The sequence below is a fragment of the Pleurodeles waltl genome, chromosome 11 (assembly GCF_031143425.1).
Source record: "Pleurodeles waltl isolate 20211129_DDA chromosome 11, aPleWal1.hap1.20221129, whole genome shotgun sequence".
Taxonomy (NCBI): Eukaryota; Metazoa; Chordata; class Amphibia; order Caudata; family Salamandridae; genus Pleurodeles; species Pleurodeles waltl.
In genome coordinates this window covers 234,650,065-234,662,838 of record NC_090450.1, presented here as the reverse complement: position 1 = coordinate 234,662,838, position 12,774 = coordinate 234,650,065, and the positions used below count along the sequence as shown (strand labels likewise).

Here is a 12,774-nt window from a genome sequence, read left to right as displayed (position 1 = left end):
CTATTAGGTGCCTACGGCCGCATGCCGTCTCCCTTGATGGATACATATCCTTCAGATATCTGGAGCACGTACAGACTCTGCTTTATTGACCAGTGGGAAAATATGATGCAATGCCAGCATAATTAATTTCTCTTTCTTTATACACTTGTTTGTGATTCTTGTACCTAGGATGGATCTCAATTCTTGCATTACTACTTTCTTATCAGGAAATACTCCTTAGATCTTTTGGAAAGTAAAGTACACTTTCTAGGGACCCCTTGTGCTTGTCTGTATCATATATCTAGTCTGAATTTGATCAGGTGCTGATTTTTGTGACCTCACCTCGGGTGGAAACGCATTAACAATGGAGCAGAACATTATTCTCAATACAGAGCACCCTAGAACCTTACAAAATAGAGTGAGAGCTTGTTTTAAAGACTTTGATCCTTCTGCTCCTCAAGCAGTCCCTGCAACAAGAATCCACAAGGTGCCATGTAGGAGAGCTCTGGTAAAATGCCAAGGAGAAAGAGCTTTTTGTAGACAAGACCTAAACAGCTGTCACTAATACTACATGCCAAATAATTATTTTCAGACCTGAAACAATGAAAGGCTGAGCTGGTCCTAAAAAAATTAAAATGTGTGCTCTGCAGGGCACACAAACCTCAACAATATTGATTACAAGGCTTCTACCCGAGAGAACAAGACAACCAATAACCTACAGCAGAGTCCCTGTGTCAAAGCCTGTCTTAATTAGGAGACCAAATCTGTGTAAAAATGGAACCCATTCACATCACAGATTAGCTTCTAAATTTAAAAACTAGAACAAGTAAGAAAATGACTCGTCGTGTGTGACCAAAACCCCCAAATAATTGGACTGATGCTAATGGTTTTTCGACCTGCAGTACACTGGGCCCTGCTGGCCAGGAACCAAAGCATGTCCTCTGAGCCCTCAGGTATATGTGCAATCGGCTAACACTTAATTTGCATCTTTAGCATACCTAGAAGTCCCTTGTAGATGGTGCACAGAGTATCCGGGGCCTGTGAGTTAAATGTCACTAGTAGACTGCAGCACTTATTGTGCCACAGCTACAGTCACAGAGTGAAACCATGACTCAAGGCCTGCCACTGTAGCCGAGTGTTAGACTGCCAAGTAAACATGGCAAAATAATCCTTTTGTTGAGCCCAAACCTTTCTTGTTGTTATTGATAAGTAACCTCTAAGTTATGCTTCACAATCCCATAAGGCAGGGTGCAGGATATTAAAGAACAGGATATGCTGTTTTATGTTTTACATGTTGTTGCAGTAAAATTCATCACCGAGTCAGTAGCAAGGCTGGCATTCCCATTGCCTGAAATGGGATTACACTTTTACATTTCAAAAGTGTTAACTGGGAATACCAAAAGTAGTACTTCAAGGTGTCAAATTAATTGTAACTTAAATCGGAAATACTGCTAAAGGGGGATGTAGAGTAAATATTAATGTAAAGGTGATTTTTAGGGGCACCACTGTCTTGCCCAAAGTGTCTGGCAGCTGTTTCCAATCAACTGCAGCAGTTGCCATCTGAGACAGCCTGCTGCCCTCCTGCCAGGAATTGTGAATAGTTCCCAGGAGAGGGGGGGGACAAAGAACCCATTGGTGGAAGGAAGTGTGCCATTCTCCTGACAGGATGGCTGTGGCCATAGATGGCCCAGCTTCGAAGGGCAAGATGCATAGGCAAACGCAAGTGACACTTTATTCTAACCTCACCTTTGTCTAGGTAGACTGGCTGTCATCTCTTTCAGAAAGGGAAAACCAGTCACAGAATTGGTTTACCAGGATAAGTTGCTCATTATACAGGACAAACCTCAGCTGGGTGCCCCCCTCGTTCTGACCAAGGGAAGAAAGGTTCTGACATCTTGGCTATGGGCAGAGAAATTCACTGTGGAATTACCCAGTGCCTACGCCTCAGGAAGTGATGCAAGAGTGGGTAGGGTTGCCCCTGGGAAGTTTATCCTCATTGGTTAAGTCCTTCCCACCCACAAACTTGAGACTGGCACAAAAGTGGCAGTTCTGGCTACCAGACTCAGAATGCTACTGGACCAGGAAAAGACAGAGAAAAGGACTGCACCTCCTGAACCAATAGACCTCAGAAAGCAAGGCTGCACAAAAAGGAACTGCACCTGCTGAACCAAAGACAGGAATTCACAGAGAAATGGTGCTCCCACTGTTGATTTCGCAGAGAAAGACCACATGGGCTGGACCAGCTACTATTTACACCGAGAACCAGAGAGTGAACTACAATGGATAGTTGGCTAGCATCCTGTTCAGCTCCAGGAACACAAAAGAGAAAGAGGATCTTCGTCTGCAAATCACCCAGCTTATCAGATACAAGCAGACTTGTTTTGGACCCAACTTTTTCAGCCCAGGAGTTTGAGTCCTAGCCCCCAAGAGGGGCCACCTAGGACCTGGACCAATGGCTGGAAAATAGAGTGTTCTTTTTCCTCTGGAGGAACTGCAACTAGTAAGCCTAGAAGCTCAAAGAATGCTTTTATCAGAAGAACCAGAGGCTACCAAACTGCCACTACTCAGTTCCCAGTCGTTTCCTGAGAAACTGACTTCACATACTAGCTTCTAAAACATGTTGCCAGTTTGTGGATAGCCTCAAATGTCTGCCGAGAACCTAGGCTCTCACCGTACGCTTGTCCGCTGATATTGAGGCCAACTCCGGATTCAAGCTGCAGAATACCATGCCAACAAGTCCTGTAGGTGAAGATAAGAAAAGTTTTGAAATGCAAAGATACAAACTTGACTGGAACCAACCCTGCACCTCTCCAGCACATCATTCTGGTTGGCATGAAACATCAACCTGGCTCCCTATGTTCAAAGGCTCAGACACTACATGTTTTGAGTGAAAAGCAATGATTTATGAACATCCTTAAAAAAAAATCATAATTCCGGTTCTCTTCATCAGATGTTTGTCATTGTGGTGTCTATTTAAAGATAAAAAATATATACAATATTTATAATTTGGAATGGGAGTTTATTGTGTCATGTTTTCTAATTGACCGTCAATGCCTGACTGTTCCGTTCCCCAGCTACCCAGAACTCAGCTAAGGTTTAAATTTAAGTGACCTAACTTCACCTGATACAGAACAGTGACATCATAACTTGGCGAGATGTCACAACCACCCCAACTAATAACCAGTTTTGTGAACATTCTGTGTACCATTTGAATATGAAGAAAGAACAGATGATGGACGGAATGTTTAACAACGCAAATATTCACCCCCAGTCACAAAGATCTGGGTTTAATACATCGTTTTTTTGCTCACCACTCCACCCCAGTTTGGACCCAGCCATATGCAAATCAGTCTTTTCCCTGTTCCACATGGAAACAGTCCAGCCAACCTGTCTAGCCAGGTCCTCCCTAGACTGTAAACAAGCATCCTAGGACCGGTTTAAGGGTATCACCCCTCATCAGCCAGGCGTGCGTAAATCCAGTGGCGCAGTAAGCACAGGACTCATGTCTGGGCATTTCTTTCCTACTTAGTAGCTAAGGCAATGAACCAATGCAAGTGCAGGCCATCTGAGTAAATCTTCCCTTGACTACAGGAAAGGGAGTTCCCGAAGAGAGATGTCTTCTCCTCATGTTCCACTGTGGCTTTTGAGAGGTTCCCCCAGAACCCCTCAGAGATACATCTCACAGTGAAGCGAAAAAGTAGGCTGATTGGTGTGCAGGGAAGGTAAAGAGGAGGAGTAAAATCCATGGAAAGGTGGTTTATTAGAAATCAAAGAGCACATTATGTGGTAGAGATCGAAGCGCCTCACTGGCTGTAGTCTGGGTTGTTTCGAATGAGTTGTAGTGCTACTAAATACATACACTTGCTGGGGCCACAGCTGTGTCAAAATTGTATAACACGGTTTATAGCTATTTTAATAGTACTGGGGATTCCGCCGGGGATGGGAAATAATTCAATCTATGAAAGCTCTAACACTGAGGAAGAAAAAAATATATAGATAAGTGTGAACAATGGGTATGATACTGTTTTCAACATACGGTGGTGCTTCGCCCATAGTCTCCAGTTTCACAAGGGTTCTTCAATCCTAAATACTCACCCCAGGAATGAATGTGACTTAAATCTGCAGGAGGAATCACCCGTGAATGTCAAACACCTTAAACGAAGTATTAGAGCTGTAATAACTCTCCCAGTGAAGATAACACTTGTATATGGATATCATGCAACAATAATGGCTTTTATTTTCAGGGTATATGTCCATAGACAAATCTCTATAAATGTCACAATAAAAATAAAGTATTAATATGATCCAGAAGACTCAGGAAATACAACCGAAATGTGATGGTAGCACCTTTTGTTGCATTACAATGTTGTTTTTAAATATTTGAAGAAATACTCACAAAGCCTGAATAAATACTTAATACATGTTGCTATTTCCAAACTTTGGAAATAGAGGAAACTGAAGTGAAAGTAACAAGTATTTGAGTATGTTGCATGTCCCGATTCATTAACTGCAAATATTATTTACATCTTCGCATGTGACTTGATTCAGTTTTGGAACATGGATACTTACGTCACCCTGGGAATCCTCTCAGCCATCCCTGTTATGCCAGCAACAAGGTTGCTGTGAGAGATCATCACTCCCTTTGGAAGTCCTGTGGATCCACTGGTGTACATAATTACTGCGAGGTCACAAGGTCTTGGAGGAATCGGTTTGTTTACTGTTCCGAATTGAAGAAAAAAAATAAAACACTTAGTCATAAAGAGAACACATTAATTAACTGCAAACAGCACTTCCACAATTCTAAACGTTCCACAAATATTATTAATTTAGTATGGTTTCTCAAAGTGTTGCTGCGATTCTGGTCCTCAGCTGCTAGTTCTTCATGAATTCTCCTTTCACAGACCCTAGGGTTTCCTTTATGAAATGGGAGCAGATGAAGGAACCTGCCACAACAGCACATAAAATCCAGAGTGCATACACAGTACCATTCTGTGTTCAGCCAATGGCTGCAAAAAACTGTTTTCAAAACCTTTCAATCTTCATTGCCTTACCATTCGTCTACCCAGGCTGAATGCAAAGGCGGACCCCAAAAGAGCTTTCAGCAAAGATGTAATGCTAGACAGGATGGCATGTAATGGCAGCGCACTGTTGCATGGTTGTTGGTTTCAGAAACAAACCCCCATGGATTATGTGGCAATCCTGAAGTTAAGTCTAATGTGACAAAATATATGTATTGTTTTAGCTTTTCTGGTCTAGGCAGTGCTCATTTCACCATATGACTGGTCTGTGTAGTTTATTCATGACTCAACATAATTTCTGAAGGGAAGCCTTCAGCCTGGCATACTGGCGAGTAGTACTTGTCAAAAGATTGCTGATCTGCTTTTTCCCCCATGCTAACATTAATGACTGACCTCAGCACCATTGAAGGTTTGGTGTCCAACACAATGCCTTTACCTGTAACATCCTCTGACAGAAAAATAAATAAAAATTAAACCTAACATTAATGTACAAGGAGGCTGGAAGCAAAGAAAGCAGTAAGAATTGACCAAGAAAATGGAGGGCATGTTAATTTCTTCTGAAACAGGCTTCTCAATGAATTAGGTGCTTACATGTTTAGTCTCTAGAAGATCTGTTCTTTGATTCCATTACTAGGGACAGCATACTTCAATTTATTTCATCTACTCAAGATGGAAAGAATGACGTCCCGATTGCCAGAATCTGTAGGCATAACCACTTGGAAAGTAGTTTCTTGCGATTTAGTTGACCACACTTTTTCATATCCAAGTGCCACTCTCAATAAACAGCCACACTCTATATACTATTTAGCTCCGGGTACTAAACTCTAATTCCCTACTTGGAAACAGTTTTTCCATCAGTACACAAGAAAGTGGGTGCTTATGACTGTGATTAGACCACTGTCTTAAGAGTGCAATGCAAAAAGCACCAACAATTTAGGCATGCTATTAAAATTACTAAAGCTTGCTATACACCCTGGAAGCACAGTAAATAGTGGAGGTTTGTGTACTGATCCTGAAAAATTCCGTCAACACAATTCAAGGAAGCATTAGACATAGGGCTTTTGCTTCTAGTAGCATATCCCAGTGCAACACTGCCTTGGTGCAGGAACTGAGAATTAGAGGCATAATATTAGCAAAGATCCAGGCGCAAATATCACCCAAAGGTAAAATCCATATCAACCCATAAGTTAACAAAACTAAGCCACTAACTCAGGCTACACATTTCCTGAACAGTTTGGTTCACCTTTTAGATTGAGAACCAGGGTGCTGCAGAGTGTGAGGCCTCCAACATTGAGAGTTTTGCTGCTTTATTTCTGTTGACTGACAAGCTAAGCGCTAAAGGATCACATGCATTGTGCAGGTCAGATGTTTCTGGCAGGGAGACAACTTTTGTGGATGTGACAGGTCTTTATTGCAGTACACCTTATGGATAAAACAGAGCCTCTTTAATTTAATCACGGACCCCACTGGGAGTATGTGGAGTGCTGGTTTGATATTGCCATCTCTGTTGGCTCAGACACATGCCTGCAGTCTAATTAAGAAGTCTGTTAGATTCTTTCTGATGCCTAGATAAAGTCCATTGCAACAGTCTAAATGCCAAGAGCTAAAGCATCTTGTTGGTTATCCAGTGGGAGGTTTTTGTGGATAGACACATTTTCTCAGGCTTGTATTGTATTGACAGACCTAACACCTGCACTGATTTGAGTGGTGAATGACAGATTAGAGTAAAAGAAGATCCCTAGAATCTTAACTTTGTGACATGTGATAGAGAAAGTCTCTATAGAAGGGGCGTTTATGGAAGAGTGGTAGACTCTGGTGCTCTTATAATTGGAAAGACTGTTACCGTTCCACCCAGACAAAAGAGGTGTTTTTTTCTCAACCAGTGTTCAAAGAGGTTTCAGTTGCTGATATTTTTCATGCTGATGTAAATTTTGAATTTGTCAGCTTAATTCATATTTAAGAGCTGGAACATGGCCATGTGCAGCAGCTGAAAAGAAGGTGACAGACCTGGGGGACAGCATGAAATAACCCAGCACAGAAAGGTCTTATCATTCAATACAAAGTTATTGGCTGAAGCTGTCAAGTGCGGAGCAAGCCAAGGGCATTCCCACCGATCCTGAACCAGTCTTCCAGATTAGTCAGCAATATGTTAAGCTGTGTAGTGTCATAGGCAAGAAGGAGATTAAGATGGAGCATGGCAGCTTGATGGCTTTCGTCTAGTGCAAAGAGGAATAATTCCTTTTAGCAGTGTCTGGCTGTGTCCCTTTCATGGGTTGGAATCCTAACTGAAGGTCATGCAACAGTTTATTTTTTTCTTAGTATTTTTGTAGCTGTTCTGTAACTGCCTAGTCAAGACGTTTTCCTGGAAAATGGAATATTGGAAACTGGTCAGCTGACAAACAAGAGGATCTGACTTTGGTAGGAACACAATGATATGTTTCAATTGGACTTGATAAAGCCACACTTAAGAAAATAGTTACTGTGATGTAGAAGGTCTTGGTTCCACAAGAAGGTTGGATGCTTACTTGCCAAAAGCATGCCTTATATGAGTGTGCAGTCTGGAGCATCCCCTATGCTGCTGAAACTAATCAAGAAATCCCTGGCTCCGCAGTCAGCATTGAAATATGTATTGGGAAATAAAATTTGGACTCCAAGAACAGGCCACAAATATGATAGTGATTTATAAGTAAACAAAGGAATATCTTGACACAAACTAGAAAGTCTCCTATAGAGACAAAATGGATATGGCTCCAACAAGAATTTCTCAGAATAGTAGTTACCTCATCAAAACAAAAGAAACTGTGTCAAACACACATGGGGTCCTCTAAAAAAGTGGTACAAACCAAGACCACAGAATTGCGGAAGTATCATCTAGTAGTAGAGGCAAATCGAGGTTCCCTATGTAAAGGGAATGGAAGAACGTTTACACATTGCTGTTCTAACTAGCGCTATCTATGTCACCCAGCCCTCTTATTCAAGCAAGACTGATTGCTCAGTTACTATTTGTAGAGCTGTACCTACGTAAAACTAATAGCACACTCAAGCAAGTGGTGAAGCTATTTTCTCTTTTTGACTTTTTATACTACTACTACTACTACGACTGCATATATAGTTGAGGACACGTTCTTTTTCCCCCACCTGCTTAACTTATTTGCCGTTCCTGGGCCACACTGGTCACCCGACATACTGGATATCCTCACTACTTTCCTCACTCGATTTATTCTAAGAAACACATTCACTGGTATCAGGATCACCTTGAGCAGTGGCCCCTATATAGGGCGAAACAGGATCATAGTTTTTAAAGGTGTGGATGAGAATGGATTCCTCCGACTAGGATGGAACAGGGCAGTGATATCCTTTCCAGGGAAAGACCACCTTCAACGTACACGCTATAGGCCAGAATCAATTATAAGAATACTGGCAAAAGTGCTAGCCTGTATGCTTCAGAGGGTGCTCTACTCATTCATACATATAAAGCAAGCTGGTACTGCACCAGGCTAAACATCAGGAAACACATGAAGACGCTGTTACATCTCAAGTACACAATGACATGGATGGCAAAGTTATAATATTCTTATACAGACAAAAAAACACCTTTGTTGGGATAGAATGGCCCTACTTATTTAAGACAATGGAGAGGGCGGTCCTGGGCCCACAAAATAAACTGATCTAAAATCGAAGCTATGCCCATGACAATTTTCACCATGAAACACTCACTGAGGACACTCATTCCAGTAGCCGCTCAGGAAGATGAAATCCTACTGATTATGACCTTCTCCAAAATCGTTCATGACAAAGTCAAAACATTGTTGGACAAAAAGACACAAATGTGTGTCAAAAGGAAAAATGTTCAGTTGCTAGTTTGGATGCGAGTTCAGATAATCAGAACGGGAGTGGCCCCCAGTACTGTGTATTTTGCATGCTATCAACATCCTTCAAAAACCTGCTAACAAAATTGATGGAGAAATCAAGACCTTGATTTAGGATGACAATCCCCACACTGTCCCTTAATAATGAAAATGTACGCAGAGAAGGAATTGTGGGTCTGGGATCATACGCCTTCAGCACATGTCCTTCTAATATCAAGTGCAACAGCGCTATCTTCTAGCTTAACACCTTTCTTGCTATTCCGGAATGGGTTTCCATCAAACATCACCTTATGTACCCGAAAGCAGGCCCTGCAATTTTGTGAGGAAGACAAATGCTGCTAAAACCCTGCGTAGCCCGATTCAGCTAAAATGGACAAAATATGTACATCAACCTATAACCTAATGAAGATGAATGGCTTTTACCTCCTCAAGTGTCGATCTGCAACAATGCAGGAGACTTAAAAGGAGTTCACGCTATTCACTGGACAGTGTGATTTGAGAAAGACATTGTAGAATGGGATCATTTCATGAAAGAGGAGTCTTTCAAAACCTTTGATACACAATAAGACTCATTTTGCATCCATTACAACCAACCACAGAAATACTTGCAATTAAAATACTGCTTAGTGAGCAAAAGACACACAGGAATCCTTACTTTATGAACCTCAACCAATTCATGTTTATTTGAAAAGGTTGCGTGATTTTAAAGGGTTGGTAGCGACCTTTGATTGTGTCCTATCTGAGAAACTATACTCTGCAACCTTAAGACGAATTCTCTCAAATAATTAAAACCGAGACTGATTAAAGAGGATTCAGAGATTGAGTGGTTGGAGATTCTGTTAGCACACGATTAAAAGCCAGCAGGAAGTGCACCTGAAATTCTGCTTCTTCAGAATCTTACAAGACTAACCCTGGGCTTGCTCCAAGCTCCACAGAGCAAATTGATACCCAAACTCATTCTGCTGGGGATGCAGAGAAATAATAGCCAATGTTGTCCATATTTTGTTGGCATATAGGTCGATGGATTCATTTTGGGATGGGTGAGTAGAGTATGAACAACTATGCAAAATACAAGGGCACTCGTCCTTGTTCTCCTGTGGCTCCTTTTCACGACACTCTGCATTGGACTGCAATTAATTCCTGGAAGAGAGGGTTTGGGGTGCGTTCTGCAGTGGCAAAAAAGTGTATACTGTGCAGATATAAGATGAAGACTCCAACCATGTATGAGGTTTGGTGTGGTTAACTAAAGACAATGGTTTCTTATTAACGAACAACATACAGCAAAACAACCAGCTTCATTTATGTGCCCCCTGTATATCAACTCTTTCTGTAGTCACTGTCCCTGGGCTGTTCCCCATGAACTTCATGAGACAGAGACAATATCATGTTCAGATATTTGGAAGGTTGGTTTCCACTGTCCTTTTACCTTAACTTTAATTTTTTACGTGCTACATGTTGGATTTTGGCTACTTACCAGAGTATCTTCATAGATCCTTAAGGTACATGAGGCAACATGTTTCTAATTTTATATTCGTATCTTAGTGGCTATTGGGGCAATCCCATCTGATACGACAATTGTTGTTCTTTTGGTTTCCAGACTGGGTGAAATAAACTGGACAAAGACCTGCTTGTCTTTTGGTGCATCGAGTCTTGGATGGACAACGAAACTATTCTTCAGCTGCATGGTCGTTACACTGATTGATACAAGAATCTCGAACGTCTAATGAACATGACACGAGAAGAATATCATAAAAATTAGGGAGAATGGAGAAGGAAGATAACATAGAAATACAGTGAAAAGGGGGAAACCTCGAGATGAAAAGAACCTGCAAAAGTTGGATAGAGAGGTATGAAGTGGAAACAAAACTGGGCGGTTTGGTAATCAGGAACAGGGCATTCAAAAGCACTCGCTGAGGGCATCTCAGCAAAACCTTGGTCTCCTGCACTTATTTTTTTAAATTATAAATTAAGTACTGTCAGGTACTGACCAGAACGTTCAAAGCTCTCCCCAATTGTGGCTGCAGTCCAAAAGAGATATAATATTCCTCTCATTCACCACCCAGTCTGTTGAGGATGCATCTTTACTAAGTGTTTCTAATGCAAACAACGGATGACGGTCCCACCACCCCCCCTGTTACCAAAATACAAAAGTAAGTACGAGTTCCCATAACCCCAACAAAAGATTTCTATAAACAATTAAGGGTTAAGACTGGGAAATAGCGGACTGAGTGACAAGTTCAGATTCATCTTTTGGCCCATGATACAGATTTGTTTATGGTAAATCACCTTTAATTGCATAAAGGAATGAAGACTAAGGGAGACAGTAGGTTTGTCTACCTTCTGTTGATGGTTAGTTTGCGTGTGCATGCTGCTGTACCTTTGGCTGAGAAGTAAAAAAAAATACATACATCTAAGAAACAATGTTGATGCACTGGTGGGACAACAACACTAAACTGGGTAAAGTACCTGCACCCTCTAACCACATGAGGTAAATGGCCCCTCTGCTCCAAGTTATGATTTACTTTGCGGGGAGGGTCCCAATAATAACAACACACCCGTCAACAGTTGTAGGTCTTTCAGCATGAACCCGAAATGCTACATTTATACTAGTTCATCGTTGTCTTACTATCCAATAAATATCCTGCCACTTTGTTGCAAGATCACAAACTTCTTATTAAAGCAGCTTAGAGACGTGCAGAGCCTGTAACAGGAAGGCATGTACATACATGAGAATGCCTTCTTCATTAGCATGGTTGCACACTCAACAGTCCCCCAATATAAGCCCATCAGGTGATTTTATTACCACGGACAGAGGGATTGACAGCAGTATACTAGGAACAGCAGAGCGCCTTGAATTAGCAGTAACAAAGTCCCCTTAAATGTAACTTTACCCTATCTTACATCCTTGCTATTACTGTAGACTACAAAAAATGATGGATTTAAATACCCGAATTAACCTGAGCACTGGTATTATTATGAGCACGTTCCATCTTAAAGCAATTCAGGATACTGATCCCGTTACAGGCAGGAACCAAAGAAGTGGCAATCTCGCCTGGCCTGCTCCAAAAGGGTGCTGGTTCTGCCAGGCCATGTGCATTCTCACTGGTAGGCAAGCAGCCATAGACCAGTCTTGGCCTTCATGAACAACTCACACTTGGGTATGGTTCCAGAAGTTCACTGTACCATAATACAGGCTTTACGTGTCACAGGTGAAGCCCAACAAAAGGAAAGCATAAAGGGGTTGCTTTTTAACCCCCACACAGGAAAATTGCCAAGGCAGTTTGGGCTGGTCTGGGCTGTGCCTTTTGAGGCGGGCTTCAGCCAATTTGCATTTATGCTGAGCTGTCTAAGGAGGCTCAATGAGAGACATATATACTGGGATAAGGTCGGGAGTAACTACCAAGATTGAGATTAATTCAGGCCCTCTATTGATAACTTTGTGTTCTTCACACTCATATTTCCAGGAAATAGGTGGATTCCACAGTAACAGCGATGACCGAAAAGACAGCAATGGACAGTCACTCTCCAGGCAAATATATTTCAATGAGATTATGACTCTAGAAGACATTGTTTTCAGAATGCAGGAATGGCAGTCGACACAGCATTCCTAGAAAGTTGTTTGACAAATATGTTCCTGTAGGAAATGGATGACTACTGGCAGGTGGAGAAACGCTATGTAAGGAATAGCAATGATGAATATGGGAGATGATCCATCTTGAAATGGATTGCTATGGAGGCTATTGTGCTTGCTTCAACAACAACAGGAAAGGTGAAGGACTTGGCTGAAACACCGAGCGCTTAGTCATGTGCAGGTAAAAAAGTCTGATGCATCTAATATCACTTTTATGAAGCATTTCCTCGGCTACGAGGTAGTGAGGAGGCATGCTGAAGACGGCAATGTCGATCTC

At 41.7% G+C, this 12,774-nt stretch overlaps 1 protein-coding gene across 5 annotated transcripts in view; it reads right to left on the bottom strand.

Moving 5' to 3' along the window:
- The window catches only part of ACSL3 (acyl-CoA synthetase long chain family member 3), a 503,023-nt gene that overhangs the window by 215,288 nt on the left and 274,961 nt on the right, over window positions 1-12,774 (bottom strand). For all 5 annotated transcript variants that reach the window (XM_069213474.1, XM_069213478.1, XM_069213477.1 and 2 more), the window contains exon 6: window positions 4,549-4,696. In XM_069213474.1, coding sequence (XP_069069575.1) covers window positions 4,549-4,696 — 148 coding nt within the window. The remainder of the gene's footprint in view (window positions 1-4,548; window positions 4,697-12,774) is intronic.